The sequence below is a fragment of the Chelonus insularis genome, unplaced genomic scaffold (assembly GCF_013357705.1).
Source record: "Chelonus insularis isolate UGA/USDA-ARS -01 unplaced genomic scaffold, ASM1335770v1 contig_399_pilon, whole genome shotgun sequence".
In the NCBI taxonomy this organism is placed as follows: domain Eukaryota; kingdom Metazoa; phylum Arthropoda; class Insecta; order Hymenoptera; family Braconidae; genus Chelonus; species Chelonus insularis.
The window spans coordinates 41,341-58,867 of record NW_023276554.1 but is presented as its reverse complement, the minus strand read 5'-3'; the positions used below and the strand labels follow the sequence as shown (position 1 = coordinate 58,867).

Genomic DNA, 17,527 nt, shown 5'->3' with positions numbered 1-17,527 from the left:
TGGAGTAAAACCTCGAAGAATTATTATGAATAGGTTATATGTATTATCGAAAAGGTAAAATCAGAGCTTTGCTTGATCGGAATTTAATCTTTTCGATAATATAATCCATTCGAAATAATAAATTTCCAGTGTTTGCTCCATTCTGGACTATACACTTTTGGCTTTTTTTTGCATATGTCTCTAATAAAACATTGTTGCCAATTTCATATTTGTGATTCTCAAGAATCAGAATTTGTACATATATATAAATGTGTATTTATCCTGTATAATTACATTCCCTTTGGAGGAAGATTTAGATCCTTCAGGTGTTAAAGTTTTGATGATAGAATTGTTTATAATCATAAAAAAATAAGTAACATGATTTTTGGTAATCGTAAACTATGAGCTAATTTATTAATTGGATTAAAAATTGTAAATATAGTGATAATTAATTGTAATGGGATGCAAAAATCGTCATTTCAATATTTATTTTGATTCTTATCATACGGAGCATAAAAAAAGTCAAACTAGTTTATTTTTGTTATTTAAATTATAAATAAATCTTTATAAAAACATTATATATTGAATATATAAAATGAATCATTAATTTTGTAATGGTAAGAATAACAGAAAATTACAATATGTTGAACGTAATTCTTTTCATTATCAACCATTATTTTTCAGAATATTTGGAGTAGAGAGTGGGAGATCATTTATAATTTATCACGGGCCAGTTTATCAAGTGAATTCTATTGGTAAACAACAATGGTGTAACTGTAGAATTACTCAGTTATTTTAACCAATACTTTGTTAAGTTAATTGAAGAAGAATGGCGTCTAAAGATAATAATGAAGTTGTTGGACAAAATATGTTAACAGAGAACAAAAAAGAATTAGTAGAATTAAAAAGTAATCCGACCACAAAAAGCATTATCACCGAGTTGATGAAGAAAATTCAAGTAAAAGAATTTTCAGATGTTAACAGTAACCAATCATCTGGAGTACAGTGTTGTCCTAAAAATAGTTCAGCAGAAAAATTCAATAATGACATGATAAATGTTGAAGAAGCTGAACGAGTGGATAATGAAGAAGAAAAAGGAAAGACAGTGAGTCAACAAGACAATTCTAGAATACTTATTGATAATTCTAAAAATAATAACTCAGAACTTGAAAAAGAATCAATAGACGTTGAAATAGGAAGAAATACTAGAAAGCGTAAAAGTTCTGAGTAAGTAAGCATTTCATTCTGTAGATTTATGAAGTTTATAATATTCTATGATTGTAAATTCATTTTTCAGTGATCAATGCAACAAAAAGCTATCAACGAGTAGTGATGAATGTGCCAAATTTAAAAGACTCAAAAGTTCAAGTGACAATTATTGTTGGCGCTGTCATAAAGACTCTACCGAAGTTCATTGTACTACATGTCCGCGTTCGTGGCATCGTAAATGTCTGGGAGGAATAATTCCTTCATCAACATCACAAACATGGATATGTGGTGAATGTGCGAGTATTTTACAAGCGGAAAATGCATCAACTCGTCCGCCTATTATGTCTCATCTTACTATTGATCAACTTTGTATGGTATTCAGATATATGATTGAACGCATGCGGAATTGTCCTGGGGTATGTTTCATTTTATTAACAATGATTAGACAATACAACCACCTCAGTTAAGTCTTTAAAAATAATCAATAAAACTAACATTTGTATTGATGAATAGTCGGAACCGTTTTGGACCGCAGTTGATCTAGAGGATGTTCCTAATTATCTGGATTATGTTGTCAAACCAATGGATTTAACGTTATTGGAAAATAATGTTAATTCCAAGTTTTATGGAAGTACTGATGCTTTTATGGCTGATGCAAAATGGATACAACATAATTGTATTGTTTTTAATACATGTAAGATTTAACTTTTTTTTAATTATTATGAAATAATAAAACTAAAATAATAGATATTCTTAATAAATAGGTGGAGGAGTTTATGCAGATACTTCTAAATTAACTAATGCCGCTAAACAAATCATCAAAATTGCTCGACAAGAGGTTTCAGAGTTTGAAGCTTGTCCAGATTGCTATACGCGTGGTCGCAATTTACCACGGCCGAATCCGTCCTGGTTCATAGAAGCATGTCGTCAACCTCATCCGCTTATCTGGGCTAAGCTCAAAGGTTTTCCCTTTTGGCCAGCTAAAGCATTACCAAGGATAAACACTCAAGGACATATAGACGTAAGATTTTTTGGAGAGCACGATCGTGCATGGGTATCATTGAAAGATATATATTTATATTCTCGTGACCCTCCAACACCTTTGCCACGTAAGAAAAGGCTCGAAATGGTTGAGTGTATTAAAGAAATTACTCATCATTGTAAAAAATTGGAATTAGCTTTTGGACCTTTTACATTTGCACCACTGCGAACTCCATATAATCCACAAGATCCTGCACAGATAAAATTACTTCTGCCAGAGTATGATCCATTGCGAGCGTATGATTTAAAAGTGCCACTTTATCAAAATAATATTAGTTTGACAGAAAAACAAGAACCAAATACAAATCCTTTAACTGTGGTTTCAAATGGACCAGCAACAAGTAATCAATCATCGAGCATAGAAGTTGAAACTGAATCAAATATCGATGAAAAAGTGGCTGAAATAAAGAATTCTACAAATGTAGCATCATCAAAAGAAGATGATCAAGCTCAATCTTCACAATTATCACCAAAAAGTGATAAGTCAATAAAAAATATCAGTTCGAGTCCTCAAAAGCTTATAGCAAAGAAGATTCAAACAAAAAAAATACAAAATAATGTAAATGAGACTGTAAAAAATATACAATCAAAAAATAAGCAAAATTTAAAAAAAAGTATAACAGAAAAAAGTGTAAATCAATCGACACCTGATAAAGTTAATAGACCAATAATAACTCGAGTGTATAAATCGAAAACGAAAAGTGTCGATGAGCTTAGTATAGACGAACAAAAGTGCAATACAGAAAAGTCAGAAACTTTATTAATAAGACCATTAAATGTAGTAGAAATCAACAAAAAACGAAATATAAAAAATATTTCAGGAACTAGTTCAACTATTTTGCATTCTTCAGTATCAGCAGAAAGCAGTACATCGGGATTATTACGATTATCTGATGAATCAAATACGTCTGAGAGCTTAAAGGAAATACCGCAGCAGTTTTCTAGCAACTCAATAGAATTAAAAAATAGTTCATCTCCTGAAAAAAGACCAAGTAAAGCGAAAAAATCATTTCCCAACAGACCACCTCCAAAACCAAAATCAATACCGCCTAAAAAAACTAATTCTACAGACCCAATGATCAACATTCCTAATACAATTAATGATAATGGACTGAATTATCAGCTACCACCACCTGAGGCAGGTCCTCTCAGTGCACAGTTAAATAAAGGAGCTAATGAACTAGTCAGACAGATGGCAAGGTTGATCGAAGAAACTCTTAAAGAAGCTGCAGAGTCAAAAGTTAATAACTTGAGTGATTCTATTGACACGCATGAAGCTACGATTTATGCTTTGAGATTACAAATTGAGAGAATGAGGTGGCAACATCAGCAGCAACTTGCAGAACTTAAATACAACACAGGTAAGATTTTTAATCAATGAATTAAATTATATTTTATTCTTAAGAGTTTTCTAATACTTATTGTATTCTTTTAGATCAAACTCTAAAAGAAATGAGAGCGAGTATGGAAATGGAGAGGATTCGAACCATTGATGTAATGCGGAAAGAAGCTGAAGAAGAAAGAACTCAATTAATTCTGAAGACTAAATCAAAACAATGGTGTTCGTGGTGTCACAATGAAGCATTTTATTATTGTTGTTGGAATACGGCCTATTGTAGTGAACAATGCCAACAAATGCACTGGACAACTCACATAAATAAATGCGTTCATAAATTAACTAATAATGATGTTGAAAGTAATACTCAAAGAGATAATCCTCGGCAATTAACACATCAAGAAACATCTACTATGCCAACATTGGTAATGAGTGCTCAACAAAACTTATCGAATATACGAGAAGCCTAAATTTCTCAAAATTAATTGTCAATTGTAAATTTGCTGTTTTTTGTACTAATTATGTCGCTATTTTTTGTTTATAAATTAAATTAAATTTTTCATGAAAAAAGTTAAAAGATTTAGTATTTATAATAAACAAATGAAAGTTTAACATTGCGTTTTTTTTTTGTTTTATTTATATGTTTACAATTACTTAGCTTTCTTGCTCTTAATCTTTCTCATATAGAACTCCAACTCTTTTCCTTCTAAAATATAACCATCAGCGCGACCGCACTGACCAGGTCTGCTAGAAACACATGCCAAAACACGTCCAGTGGCAAATTGTTCTTCTAAGGCTGGTTCCACCTTTGCAAAGCGTTGACGTGCTTTGTATTTATTTTCAGTCTTCTTTGATCTTTTTTTATTGAAGATTTCCTCTTCAGCTTCAGTCTATAAATGATTTATTATTTATATTGATTAATTATAATTTTTAACTAATAATAATAGAGTTAAATTGGATGCATATTTAATCAAAATGATCAGAATCTTACAAGTTTAGATCCTCGTTTGCGTCCTAGTGGGAGGATATAATGACTTTCGTACCACTGTCTGAAAGGCGTGGCATCGATGGTAACAATAGCATTTTTAACCAATGTTTTTGTACGGACAAGTTCATTATTTGACGCATTGTAAACTACGTCAATAATACGCGTTTTTCGGGTAGTGCATTCACTTCCCCATGAGAAATTACCCGTGTCTAATCGTAGAGCACGGTATTTCTTGTTCCCTCCACGAGTACGAACCTAAAAATTGTTTAAAATTAGTTTCCATATCCTATGATGGTTTCTAAAATTAATAATATAAAAATAATTTCAGATCGCTATGGGAGTTGGCTGTCAACATAGCACTCAGAGTAGGTAAAGTGATAAGAAAATTTCTAAAACACAATAACACTCACGGTATGAATTCGTTGAGGTCCAAGTTTTGTGTTGGCAGCTGGCCGTCCTAACTCGAACTTCCTCTTTTTTCGGAGAGGTTTCCGTTTACCTCCGGTTGCGCGTCTTTTATGCCAATGATCGCGCGAAATACCTGAAATATTAATTCATTTATTTTCAAAAACACAAATCAAACAACTGCACCCATTTTCCAGTGAATATACTAATAAACTATAGCTATTAGCGTTACAACTAATAACCTATGGCTTTCACTGTTACTACCAAACAATTAATTTTTCACTTGATTAGCTCATCATTACGAAAAAATATTAATAAACTTATATAAAATAAATATTTATTAACAATCTTGGATGAATGATTTTGCAATATATCATGTAAAAAAGTGGATGGTTGCCGATTAAAATAAATTTTAAAGAAAATATGACACTCACCCATCGTGTATCAGAGTAAAAAGAACATAAACTGTAGAGTTGATCAGATAAGTGAGCTGGCGAATGAAAAGTCGTCCATTTTGAAACTACCAAAACGCCACTTATCGGTAAATATGTGAAACAAAAATTTGAATGGTTGGCAACGCTGCAGTCTCCAAGGGGCTCAACGTACTATTTTATACTTTTTTTCTCTGTTCAAATACTATTGTTATTATAATAATAATAATACTTAGCTTCAACAATCAGGTATCGTTGTCACAGCGGAACCAGCTTTCGTTGCTAATGACTGTGAATTGTATTAGTTGATTTTTTTCATAAATTTTGAATACGTATTTTTACAAATTGTAATGAATATGTTCCAATGTATTTATTATACGTGATTTCAAATGCTGAATAACATTTATTTAATATAAGTAAGTATTTATTGTTACTTTCTCAATGTTTCTTCGTTTTAACTACAAGTTTATCAATGAGATGTATTAAATTATTAATAAATAACTAATAACAAAGGTTTTGTGAGTGTTAAATTACTTAATTTATCAATTATTATTATTAGATTTTTCAAGAAAAACAAATCTGAGTGTATTTATTATAATCTGTTAACCTCTAAACCAGATAATTAATCATTGAATATGTACAAACAAAATTTGTTTGAATATTTTAGAAGTCAATAACGATGAATACGAATACTGTGGAAACAAGTGGGGATAAACGTTTGCAAGAAACAAATGTGCAAAGTGTACCGCATAATTTAACGACAATTCAAGGAGTACAAGCTTTACAAACAGTGCAAAATATTGTGCAAAGTAATGTACAAACGATTCAATCAACTCAAAATGTTAGCACTATGTCATCGTCCAGTGCTATTGTTGGGAAATCTATTTCCTTGGATTTGAATCCAAAACTTTCCCTCATGAAGTCCGTAGTTCAATCTGGTGCGTCTTCAGCTGGTGAAACTAGCAAAATAACAACAACATTATGCCCTGTTGGTTCGGCAGTGAGAATAATACCATCAGGAATACTAAGTACAGTAGATAGACAAGTTCAACCTCAAGTTCAGGTGCAATCCTCTTCTCAGACAACTCAACAAGTGGTTACGACTATTCCTACGTATCATGTACCTCGAGGACCAGCTGCTGTCGCAAACATCTCAGCACCTAGATCAACCGTTGCTACTCCTATTGTACGTGCTAGTACAGGTCAATCTGTTGTTCCAATATCTAGAGCAGGGTAAAGTTCAATTTATAATTCAAATAAAAATATAAGTAAATGGAACAATAACATTCATTTAATTTTAATTGCTTTTATTTAATATAGAGTGACGTCGGCAGTATCTAATGCTCAATGGCCAGCAAAAACATCAGTAGTCTATACTCAACCACAACGACATGCAGTACCTCCTGTAACGCGTATAACAACTCGATCCCCTGCTGTTTACAGTGGCCAACAACCTCGTTTAGTGGCACCAGTTCAAGCACGGCCTATTCAAGCAGTCGTAGCTAGTGTACCTGCAGGAACTCCTTCCAGGCTTTTAACACCAGTTCTCCCATCAAATAATGCTATTGCTAGAATTCCAGTGTCACAAACTCGACCTACAGGACCTCAAGTCATCAATACCACCACGTCTGTTCAGGCTGTCCGTCACCAACCTCAAACTCTTCAAACTAGCCAACAATCGACCCGATCCGCAACTGCAGCTACTAATCGTGTAACAGTATCAGCACCAGTGGGAACAGCTAGCAGGATAACCAGTGCAGCTTCTGTTACAGTTCAACCAGCAATAGGCAGACAATTGTCTATAAATTCAGCTACTGGAGGTACTACTGGAGGTTTCAATCGAGTTGTGATACCTACTCAACAAGTTCCTCAGTCACAAACTCATCCCCAAGGTACTACTAGAGTCGTCCAAACAATTACATCTTTAGCAAATATTGGTACTGTTTCTCGTGTAATTGCAACAACCACGAATCCTTCCAATGTCGCTCGAGTTACTCAATCAACACCAACATCTGTTGCTCGAATAACTGGGATGACACTTCATTCACTTCCTATTGCTACTACTCGAGCTATTCCTGCTCCAGTGAAACCTGTTGTATCAGGCCAAGCTATAGCCCAAGCAGTGCAAATAAAGTCAACCGGACAACCTACAGCTTTACGAGTTGCATCTGCAAGTGTCATTTCTACATCAACAATCACTACTACGACTACAACAGCTACTCCAATACCTGCTGGTACAACAGCATCAACTGCTACTATTATTATAAATAATAGTAATAATACCAATAATTCACCAACGCCTGTACCTCAATCGTCTCTGTACCCTCAATATCGACAGACTTCGGTACAACCAGTACGATTACTTGTTGAACCTAGTCATGAAGAAAATCATGGCAAGCCAAATGCTTCACCAAGGCCAAGCATACTCAGGAAACGGGATCATGACAACTCGCCTGCGAAAGGTTAGTTATTTTTAGGTTTCCTGTATTCTAAATATTAAATTATTGAATTGTATCGATTACTAAATTGTTAAACTTGTTTTAGGAGTAGCGAAGAATTTAGTTCCTGTTTTAACAGCTCTACCAAACAGCTCGGCACCACCTTCAAGTCCACCTTCACCAAGAAATGACAGAGATACCGGTGGAGGTCAGAGTTCTGGATCAACAACAGTATCAGCAACTTCTTCACCAGGTTTAGACGAAGAACCAGAGCAGTCTAGAATTACAATAAATCAAACAATGGAAATGTCTCCACGTAAAAAACCACGTAAACAGCAGCTAACGGGTGTCGAACTCACGGAGTCTCGATGTACAGAAGAAGAAATGCAATTTATTACTGAAGATAAAATTAAAAGAGAACATAGAGACGACATTAAAGATAAATACGGAATGGAAAGGAAAACACATCTTAATTCTCAAGACGGCATTACAACAACTCCAACGATGGTTATGAGAGCGAGACCTACACCCAGTTTACTTGGTAAGTTCAATAAAGAATTTTAAAAATTAACGATCTTTATCATCAGTTTCAAAAGCTTGCAAACGATTTAATTTGTTAATATGTGTTTACATTGTAAAGGATCATCGTGGAAAAATCGATGGGGTGGTAGGCTTCATCATTATCGAAGGCCCAGTGATGTAAGACCTCGAGAAGAAAGAAGACCGACAATAGCAGAAATAGCCCAACAAAAATATGTGTTACAAAAAATTCATGGATGGAAAGTGTATCAATTGACTGCACAAATGGAAGATTTAGCAGAACTTGAAAAGCAGGTACAGTAAATCAGAAATGAAAATCAATTATCGAATCATTGATTTACCTAATAAAATAACTTATTGAAATGATAACTGTTATTGTAATTGATTCAGGTACACGAAAAATTGAAAGCAACATTGTTGGTGTTGGAATCTCAACAGCCTAAAAATAGGCAAGATGATGATTTGGAGCGAGCCAATGAATTAATCAAAGGAAACATGCAACGCAGTAGTTTAATTAGTGAAGGAATGTGCGAGGCTCGAACTCAATTAGTTGCTATTTTCCAACATAAAGGACATGTCAGTGATATTCTTCAACGGTGTGGTAATAAACGAGCGCAAAAAAAGCGTGACAAATAAAATTCTCAAAAAATATAATTATTAAAAAGATTATTAATAAAGTACTAATAAAAATACAAATCAAATTGTATAAAAAAAAGATCTTTATGACTTAGCGATAAAAAAATTACCGGTCATTTTTCTAATTTGTCAAAAAAAGAATTATATGTTGTGAAAAAAAATAATAAAAGATCTAATGATTTTCTAAACATGTTTGTCTCATTTTCAAAAAATTCTTTACTATCAAATAACAAGTCTGTTGCCAAGGATACATATGCGTATTTATAACTTCATTTTGCTTATTTCAGTAGTCTTATCTTCACAATGTGGGGAAATAGTCCTCCATTAGATTTTCAACAAGAATTTTACAGTTTAAATGAACAAAAAGATCATTCTGAGTCTTTAGAATTTTTAACTGTTGGCGCTATAGATGCAAGACACATAATAAAAACCTTAGCATCATCTTACCTTCATCCGAATCGAGTGATCAACTTTCATGCGATTGAAGCAAGTTTAGAGCACGTTGCGAGATCTATTTTGTTGCTTAATATCTGTTTACAAAAGGACTTAGGTATGTTAAGTAGTTTTTTCAATTTTAATCGTATCTATTAATAGAATTAAAAGCCAATTACTCCAAAAATTGATGTTGAAGGTTTACAAGAAGCAAGTCGTTATTATTTAGAAATATTAGGAAACACTCTGCTGACGCCGGGAACCGCTAAATATTTAACACAAATTATTAATCGATTAACTGATGTTACTACTCAAACGATTCCTTGTCCATGGTTGAATCTTGAATCATTAAAGTACAAAGATAGAGACTTAGTTGACGGGATTTTCAAGTAAGCAGACTCTTGATAGATTTTAGTTTTTTTTAATGAAAAATTATCGGTTTATTGTTTAGATTTTGGATGCGTGCTGTTTGTGAAGGAGTTCCTCTCGTTGAATACTGGGATCGAAGAGTAAGAAAAGCTCTAGGAACTCGGTATGATTATAGGGACGGTGTTTTTGATTGGGATTTTCATATGGTTTTGCACTCAAGAAATCTTCCACATCTAACTCTCCATGAATATAAGTAAAGTTTAAATTAATTATAAGCTTAACCGATGAATTTATAAACGAGATATTTTTTATTTTTATCAAATAAAATTATTAAGGTTTTGGAGAAATAATGGAGTAGCATTCACATGGTTAGAAGCAGAACCTGCACGAAGTAATCCAACATTAATAAGTAATATAATTGCTCATGGGAAGGGATTTGTTCATTATGCTTATCTTGGTGATATAACAAACGGTCCTTTTTTAACTTGGGCTATTGATGAAGCTGAAGAAAAATCGTAAGTTCCATTTTATTGAAGTAAATTCAGCGAAAAAATGAATTAAAATATCAATCATTTTTGTTAAAGGAAGCTAAGAGCAACTGATAAAGCTGAAAAACAAATCATTAAATCGATTTATCAGATTAAAACGAATTCATCATGTCCTGAAGAAATTGTAGCTGCTCATAGAGATCCGTCTGTTTTGGATGGAGTTTTAGTCACAGAAATGCCAGATGTTGGAATTGAACAAGAAGCTTGGGTTTTAGAGAAACAAAATAAAAGATCTAAAGATTCCAATTTTTGGATTGATGCTCCTAATTTTAAGGTAATTAAAATTTTAGTAGAATATTTAATTTTATTGTATTTTTAGAAGTTCATTTATTCTAAAAGTAACTCTTCAGGTAAACTTTCATACAGCTTCTAGCTGTGTGAGATACAAAAACAGGAATGAATGGAAGGAATCTATCAATGTTATTTTTATAGCACATAATTTAATCAATCACATACAAAATATAGTTCCTTTGTTGAAAAAAGACGGTATGTTAATAGTAGAAACACAAAAATATCTTGTTGAAGCTAGAAAAGAACATCAGAATAAGTTTACTGAGGAATTAAAACAAATTGCATCTGATTCAAATTTAAAATTAATCGAACCTTTCAATCCTCATCAAGATAACTTTGCTCGATTTTATAAAGAGGATACGAACCATAATTAACAAAATAAAAGTAAAGAATAATAATGCTACATTCAAATAAATAAAAGAATTTGCCTTTGTACTTAAGCAATTAACTATATTAAAAATGTAAGAGTATTTACAAATAGATATTATGTAAATAGTATTATGGTTCAAAAATTCCCGATAAATTCATTCAAATATCGAAAATCTTCGAAGAGGTACTGTTAAAAACATTAAATAGGATTTATTGTTAACCAAGCAGTTCAAACTCTTCATCCGACGTGTCGTATTGACGGTCCAATTGTTCAAAATCTACAACTAAAACATCATATAATTAGTCACGAAAATAAAAAAAAAATAAACAATATTGAGTGAAATAATTATTTATACTCGTACGATTTGAAGGCGTAATTCCCAGAGCTTCAGTTGCAACATCTTCAACAGGAGACCAATGTGCTGGACGTTCAGCACATAGTTCAAAAAGAGGCTGTTTTTCGGAAGCAATTAACTCACTTTGCATTGATCTACATAATGATTTAAATTCTTTCTCAGTAGCACAGAAAAAACACTAAAACATAAGAATTCACTTAAATTTTTGTTTATAATGGATAGATAATTGATACTCTTGAATACTTACTAATGCTACGGAAGGATCTATTCCTGTTATTGGTATTCGACTGGCTGTTTTACAATGATACGTGAAATCCATTTCAACATCATTTTCATCAACCTTTTGATTAACACAACCAGACTTTTGAGTTGTATGTGGATCCAAAAATATAACTTGGTCGTCTAAATAATATTATCATACATATATTTAATTAATTTTTTAAATGAACGATAAAATACTTTTTACATACCAACACAACCAATGAAATATAATGCAAGATTTGGTTTTCCTCCGATCACTCCTAGAGATTGTGGTATTTTAAAAGATGTCTGCAAAACCAATTTTTAATTATTTGATCTAATCAGAATTTAATCACAGTAATGGAAAAAGTATAAAATACTTGATATTCCTGTACTTACTTTAAGGCCATTAATATAGACTGGATTGATTTCACTCAAGCCTAATCGGAGTGGTATTAAAAGTAATAAAGGTTTCCATTGACTAGGTGCATTTAAAGCTCCATCTCCATTTTCTTCTACCACTGCTGTTGCTTCGTCAATTCGACATTGTCTTACTGAAATAAGTAATTATTTGAATATTTTTCTGTTAATATTATAAAATTAAGTTTTTTTTATATTTATACTTACAGACGTCATTTACAATTAATGTATTGTCTAGAGCAACATGTATTGTTATAGAACTCCACTCATCATAGGCAACTAGTTTTCTGCACAAAAAATTTACAATTTCAACTGAAAAGTATTTTCTTTGAGGAATAGTAACAATCATTTTGAAGACTTACGTACTTTAATACTTGGGCTATTGTATTTGGTCCAAACCACTGTCCAACTTCTTTGCCTTCAGTCGCACCCATCAGAGCTATTTGGTGAATAGAAAATGGAGCAGTTCGTCGATCTTCAAATCGACTTAATATCTGTAAATACGTACTATCTCTTGTTTCAGGTGTCCATTGCCAATCCCGTCCTAAATTTAAAAATTAGTAGTTGAATGAAAATAAACTTTACAGAAATTATAACAAAGAACTATTTTGACTGACGCTTATATACCTAGATGAAGACAAACTAGTGCTTGAGCAAGGACCATCTGACCACATCTCAGCATACATCCCCATCCTTTATCAGATGTAAAAGCTGCACTATTTCCTCCAATTGGTATAAAACCCTTGCGATAAGTGAACCATAATTTAGACTGTATTTCTCTGCGTATTATTTCTAGTTCTATAAAAGATAAACAAAAAAAACTTAACCTCATTTGTAGATTTCTAGATATTGTTTATGATGATTAAAATTTCCAAAATTTAAACCTGTCATTGCATTGTATTTTTTTCCAAGAATCCATACTGGTTCTTGTGTTGAAGGTATATCTTCAAATTCTTCAGTCACATTTTGCATAAATAAAGTATCCATTTTAGTATTAGTTTATAATTAGTAAAATCGTTTGTACTTCAAAAATATAAATGGTCAACTTCTGGTGGCTCTAAAAAATAATAAACAAATATTAATTTGCTAATAATCTAATATTATTATGATAACGTTAAAATATACAATTTTAGATTAAAAATAACTACACATAAATTTTCTTTGTCATTGAGATAAAAAATGAGATAAGGTTATGGTGATTTTATTGATAAAAATAATACTTTTACATTATACTCACAACCAAATGTAATGATTAATTGTATACCAATGAGTATCAATCATTCTAAACTAGATAAAAAATAAAATACACGTGTTTACAAAATAATTTGTAAAATGCATCATACACAACTCGTAATTCGATGAAAATGTCAACAGAACCAGACAACAACAAAGGAGTTCGTGACGCTAGTGACAGCTGTTGTTTTGATTCTAAAATGCATCAAGAACAACACACAGATCATATCAAATTTTAAAATCGATAAGTATTATCAATTAATGAATATTTAATCAACGTGATTTAAATTCGGTATTTAAATGATTTTTATTACTTAATGCTCCAAATTGCAATAGAAATGTTTTAAAATAAAATAAACAAAATATTGTAGATATGTATTATTTTGAGTATTGGGACGTACGTTATACCATAAAAGTGACAACAAAGTTCTATAATCTATTGAAAATTACAGAGACAATAATTAAACATTTATAAAAAATTAACATTAAATGTAATAAAATAGTCTATAATTATTTTTAAGGTTAGTATAAGAACACTAAAGACTTATTTTTACTATTTTAAATTTATTTTTTAAAATAAGGGGAAAGACAGATTTTATCATCACAATTTAATTGATATTTACTCAAATTAAAAAAAAAATTAATTAATTCTGTACCAAATCATTTCCCTTCAATTTCGATTACCACACAAAGTTAAATTATTTTTTGTTTTTCTGCAACTATTAAAAATTAAAATACTAAAAAGGAAGTTTTGTTATTCCATGAAATTTGAACTAATTTTTGGAATTCCCAGCTCGTAAACCTGTTATGCAAACGTCTGTTTACACTAATTAACAAAACAATCATTGCACTTGATGAATAAAATAGGAGTCATTATGAATGAGCAAGCAAGTTGCAAACCAATTGGTTGTCATTATAATGATTTGATAAGCTTTCGTTTCCGTATTGACTGGAATTGTCATGAAACAATCAGCATGATCATCTCCACTGCTTCAATAATGTCAGGAACAAACCTGAAGATCAGTCACCCACCAAACTTAGTCAATAACAGAGATAAGAACTTGCTCAGGCTATGCTGTACCTGCCAATCGCTTTCAAATTACTTTTACTGTATACCTTGACGATGGAATGAACTCGAGGGCAATAGTGTTTTTAATTTCCTGTACCACATTAAGTACAAAGTAATAAGCCATAAGGTAAGTTCATACCAATTGACTTAGTTACATAAATAGTATTATTTTTATCGGTCCAGTTAATTTTATTCGAAGTGTTACAGAATATGTGATTTTTAATTAAAATAGATGTCAAATAATCAAGAAATGTATGGATGACATTTAAATCCTTGTCGGAATAGAGTGAAAGTATTAAACAGCTGTCCTAGTGACTTAAATATTTTATGAAGAACATTTATTGTCAAGTGAAATGAAAATTTAAACTTCGAGGTCATTGTTTATTGCTGTATTTACAAATGCAGGAATGAGACAGTTATCATGATTATCTTAATTTGAGTATGCATTTTATTGTGCTTATCCTTGACAAAAACCGCATATCAAAATATGAGGAAAAATATTGTTCACGTTAGATTTTAAAACTTAACTAACTCGGTAGATTCAATTTTTGAACAAAATTTTATTGAAATTCAATCATTTGAAAGTGTCATTCAAATCAATATTTTAGAAAGTATTTTAATAAATCGTAAATGAATATATCTATGCTGATGTACAAATACATTAATCTTTATTAGCTGTCTGTTTGAACATTTTATTCGTTGAAAGTCTTGCTTTTAATGTCAATTTTTATTGTTTTAAATATTTCAAACATTATTTAGTGAAAATAAAATAATGTTTCAGCTAAATTTTTCATGAATAAAAGTTAAATTATCTATTGATAATGGATGTAAAGCAGGAAAACATTGATGTGAAAAAAGAATCTCCTCATTATGGAAGGTAACTAAGATTTTAAATATATTCTTTTATTATTTTAACAATAGTTTATTAGAATAATTATAATAATTTTTTAGTGTCAATAATGAATTTAAAAATGGAACAGAGAAAGATGAAGAAGTCGGCTGGTGTTTTTGGAGAAAGCGTCGATATGTCGTCAGCATCTTAGCATTTTTTGGATTTTTTACTTCCTATATTCTTCGAGTAAATCTAAGTGTTGCAATAGTTGCAATGACTTCTAGTACAGCAGAGGTTTGCAATTAAATAAATAAGCAAATATAAAATAATGTACATAATAATATGAAGATTTTCAAATCGGTTTTTATTCAAAATTAATTACCAAGTGATATTATTTATTTCCAGGTCAAGCCTGAATTTGAATGGGATTCAAAGTTACAAGGATTAGTTCTTAGTTCCTTTTTTTACGGATATATTAGCACACAGCTTCTTGGTGGATGGCTGAGTGCTCGAATTGGAGGAAAAAGAGTGTTTGGTGGTGGTATTGCTGTAACTGCATTGTTGACGTTAATCACTCCACCTTTAGTGAGAGTTAACGTTTACCTTCTTATCGTACTTCGGATCATTGAAGGAATTTTCGAAGTATAAATCAATCATTGCTTTAATCATTTTCTCTCGTTATACAAAAATGTATTGGGTTACTTGTAGTTATTTTCAAATACGTAATAAAAAAGGAATTAAAAGTGAATTTTATTGTTTCATAACAATGAAACGTTGTAAAATATGTCAGAGAAACTAGAGCTCTTAAATATTTTTTGATGAATACATTTTTGTTTAATTTAAAAATAATATTACAAAATATTTTGTATGATTATTACTGATAGCTCATATAATATTTTCAGGGGGTGACGTATCCTTGTATCCACTCAATTTGGGCAAATTGGGCTCCACCTCTAGAAAGATCAAAGCTTGCAACATTAGCATTTTCGGGAAGCTTCGTGGGAACAGTTTTTGCCATGCCTGCCTGTGCTATTATGGCAGAACGTCTTGGCTGGCCTTCCGTTTTTTATGTTTTTGGTATTATTGGCTTAATATGGTATGCTCTTTGGTGCTATATTGTTACTGATCGTCCAGAAGATGATTCAAGAATTTCTGAATCAGAGCTCAGGTATATTAAAAAAACGCTTGGTGAGAGTAAACAAGAGGTAGGTTTTTTTTTTCATCAAAACAATTTTCAATGACATCAAAAGTTAGTAATGAAATGAATTAATGACTTCTTTTCCGTAGAAAATTTCACATCCTTGGAAAGATATTCTGACTTCACCACCTGTTTGGGCTATTGTAGCAGCTCATTTCAGTGAAAATTGGGGATATTATACGATGCTTACTCAGTTGCCTAAGTATATGAGTGGTTGGTAACTTATTGTTAAACAAATAAACTTTTATATAATTATGCCAATTTTATTATTTGTCTTTATTTTTATTTAGATGTTCTAAACTTCAAATTAGAAAAGTCAGGATTTTTTTCGGCAGTTCCATATTTAGTAATGGCAATTGTATTACCAATTTCTGGTCATTTAGCTGATTATCTTCGTTCAAAAAAAATACTAACCACGACACAAGTGCGTAAACTATATACTTGTGCGGCATTTATGAGTCAAACAATATTTATGACAATTACTGCATTTACTGGTACTGCAACTGGAGCAGTCATATGTCTTACAATGGCTGTAGGTTTGGGCGGTTTCGCTTGGTCAGGATTTAGGTATGATATATATATTTCTAATTTAATTACTTTACCCTAATATTAATGTATGGCTTGTTTTTAGTGTTAATCATTTAGATATAGCACCGCAGCATGCAAGTGTTCTTATGGGATTAGGTAACACTGTTGCTACTCTTCCGGGTATTTTGAGTCCTATTATTTCTGGTTACATTGTTCAAAACGGAGTCAGTATTGATGATATCAAATTTCTCAAAATTTAATACCTTAAGATTCAGTATATAATTAAATTAATAATTAATTGCAGACTGCTGCTGAATGGAGAATTGTTTTAATCATCGCAGGATCTGTTTATCTTTTTGGTACAATAGTTTATGGACTTTGTGCTTCAGGAGAACGACAAAAATGGGCTGAAGACCCGAAAAAGAAAGATCTACGTGCATATAGTAATCCCGCATTGGATGTAGATTCTCATTTATAGAAAAATATTAATTTATATTTCTAGATTATTTACGTAAACATTAATTTTTTATTAGAAGTTTATAACAGTTAATTTAAAAAAAAAAACTTTATTCCAAAAAAATACTATACGGAGAAAGGTATATGAATTTTATTTAATTGAAAAATAATAATAAGTTAAGT

At 31.3% G+C, this 17,527-nt stretch overlaps 6 protein-coding genes across 7 annotated transcripts; 4 read left to right on the top strand and 2 right to left on the bottom strand.

Annotated features, from left to right (window-relative positions):
* Positions 1-526: 526 nt before the first annotated feature.
* Positions 527-4,149, top strand: Zmynd8 (Zinc finger MYND-type containing 8). Its single transcript, XM_035085531.1, has 6 exons — positions 527-596; positions 664-1,206; positions 1,277-1,604; positions 1,702-1,882; positions 1,953-3,590; positions 3,665-4,149. The coding sequence occupies exons 2-6, from the start codon at positions 809-811 to the stop codon at positions 4,033-4,035; spliced, it is 2,916 nt and encodes a 971-aa protein (XP_034941422.1). The 5' UTR covers positions 527-596; positions 664-808; the 3' UTR covers positions 4,036-4,149.
* A 23-nt stretch (positions 4,150-4,172) lies between these two features.
* On the bottom strand, positions 4,173-5,531 carry LOC118068261 (40S ribosomal protein S8). Its single transcript, XM_035085533.1, has 4 exons — positions 5,393-5,531; positions 4,964-5,094; positions 4,557-4,808; positions 4,173-4,455 (listed from the first exon to the last, which is right to left on the bottom strand). Exons 1-4 carry the CDS (start codon positions 5,394-5,396, stop codon positions 4,216-4,218), a joined length of 627 nt encoding a protein of 208 aa, XP_034941424.1. The 5' UTR covers positions 5,397-5,531; the 3' UTR covers positions 4,173-4,215.
* Positions 5,532-5,572: 41 nt separating this feature from the next.
* On the top strand, positions 5,573-9,110 carry Sap130 (Sin3A-associated protein 130). The gene is made up of 6 exons (XM_035085532.1): positions 5,573-5,805; positions 6,057-6,622; positions 6,710-7,851; positions 7,934-8,368; positions 8,468-8,661; positions 8,758-9,110. Exons 2-6 carry the CDS (start codon positions 6,069-6,071, stop codon positions 9,001-9,003), a joined length of 2,571 nt encoding a protein of 856 aa, XP_034941423.1. The 5' UTR covers positions 5,573-5,805; positions 6,057-6,068; the 3' UTR covers positions 9,004-9,110.
* A 196-nt stretch (positions 9,111-9,306) lies between these two features.
* On the top strand, positions 9,307-11,036 carry Dnaaf3 (Dynein axonemal assembly factor 3). Its single transcript, XM_035085105.1, has 6 exons — positions 9,307-9,553; positions 9,635-9,824; positions 9,887-10,057; positions 10,140-10,319; positions 10,389-10,626; positions 10,703-11,036. The coding sequence occupies exons 1-6, from the start codon at positions 9,307-9,309 to the stop codon at positions 11,015-11,017; spliced, it is 1,341 nt and encodes a 446-aa protein (XP_034940996.1). The 3' UTR covers positions 11,018-11,036.
* On the bottom strand, positions 10,663-13,766 carry Atg4a (Autophagy-related 4a). 2 transcript variants are annotated; one of them, XM_035085110.1, is made up of 11 exons: positions 13,663-13,766; positions 13,266-13,456; positions 12,913-13,085; positions 12,656-12,826; positions 12,395-12,572; positions 12,236-12,315; positions 12,008-12,162; positions 11,839-11,917; positions 11,616-11,770; positions 11,369-11,546; positions 10,663-11,296 (listed from the first exon to the last, which is right to left on the bottom strand). In XM_035085110.1, exons 3-11 carry the CDS (start codon positions 13,013-13,015, stop codon positions 11,229-11,231), a joined length of 1,167 nt encoding a protein of 388 aa, XP_034941001.1. In that variant the 5' UTR covers positions 13,016-13,085; positions 13,266-13,456; positions 13,663-13,766; the 3' UTR covers positions 10,663-11,228. The 2 variants fall into 2 exon arrangements, with proteins under 2 accessions (XP_034941001.1, XP_034941002.1); XM_035085111.1 differs by having other exon boundaries at positions 11,375-11,546; positions 13,663-13,761.
* Positions 13,767-13,869: 103 nt separating this feature from the next.
* LOC118068008 (vesicular glutamate transporter 3-like) lies at positions 13,870-17,474 on the top strand. Its single transcript, XM_035085109.1, has 9 exons — positions 13,870-14,457; positions 15,112-15,207; positions 15,282-15,456; positions 15,568-15,804; positions 16,065-16,367; positions 16,450-16,573; positions 16,651-16,927; positions 16,992-17,112; positions 17,193-17,474. The coding sequence occupies exons 2-9, from the start codon at positions 15,152-15,154 to the stop codon at positions 17,364-17,366; spliced, it is 1,467 nt and encodes a 488-aa protein (XP_034941000.1). The 5' UTR covers positions 13,870-14,457; positions 15,112-15,151; the 3' UTR covers positions 17,367-17,474.
* Positions 17,475-17,527: the final 53 nt, after the last annotated feature.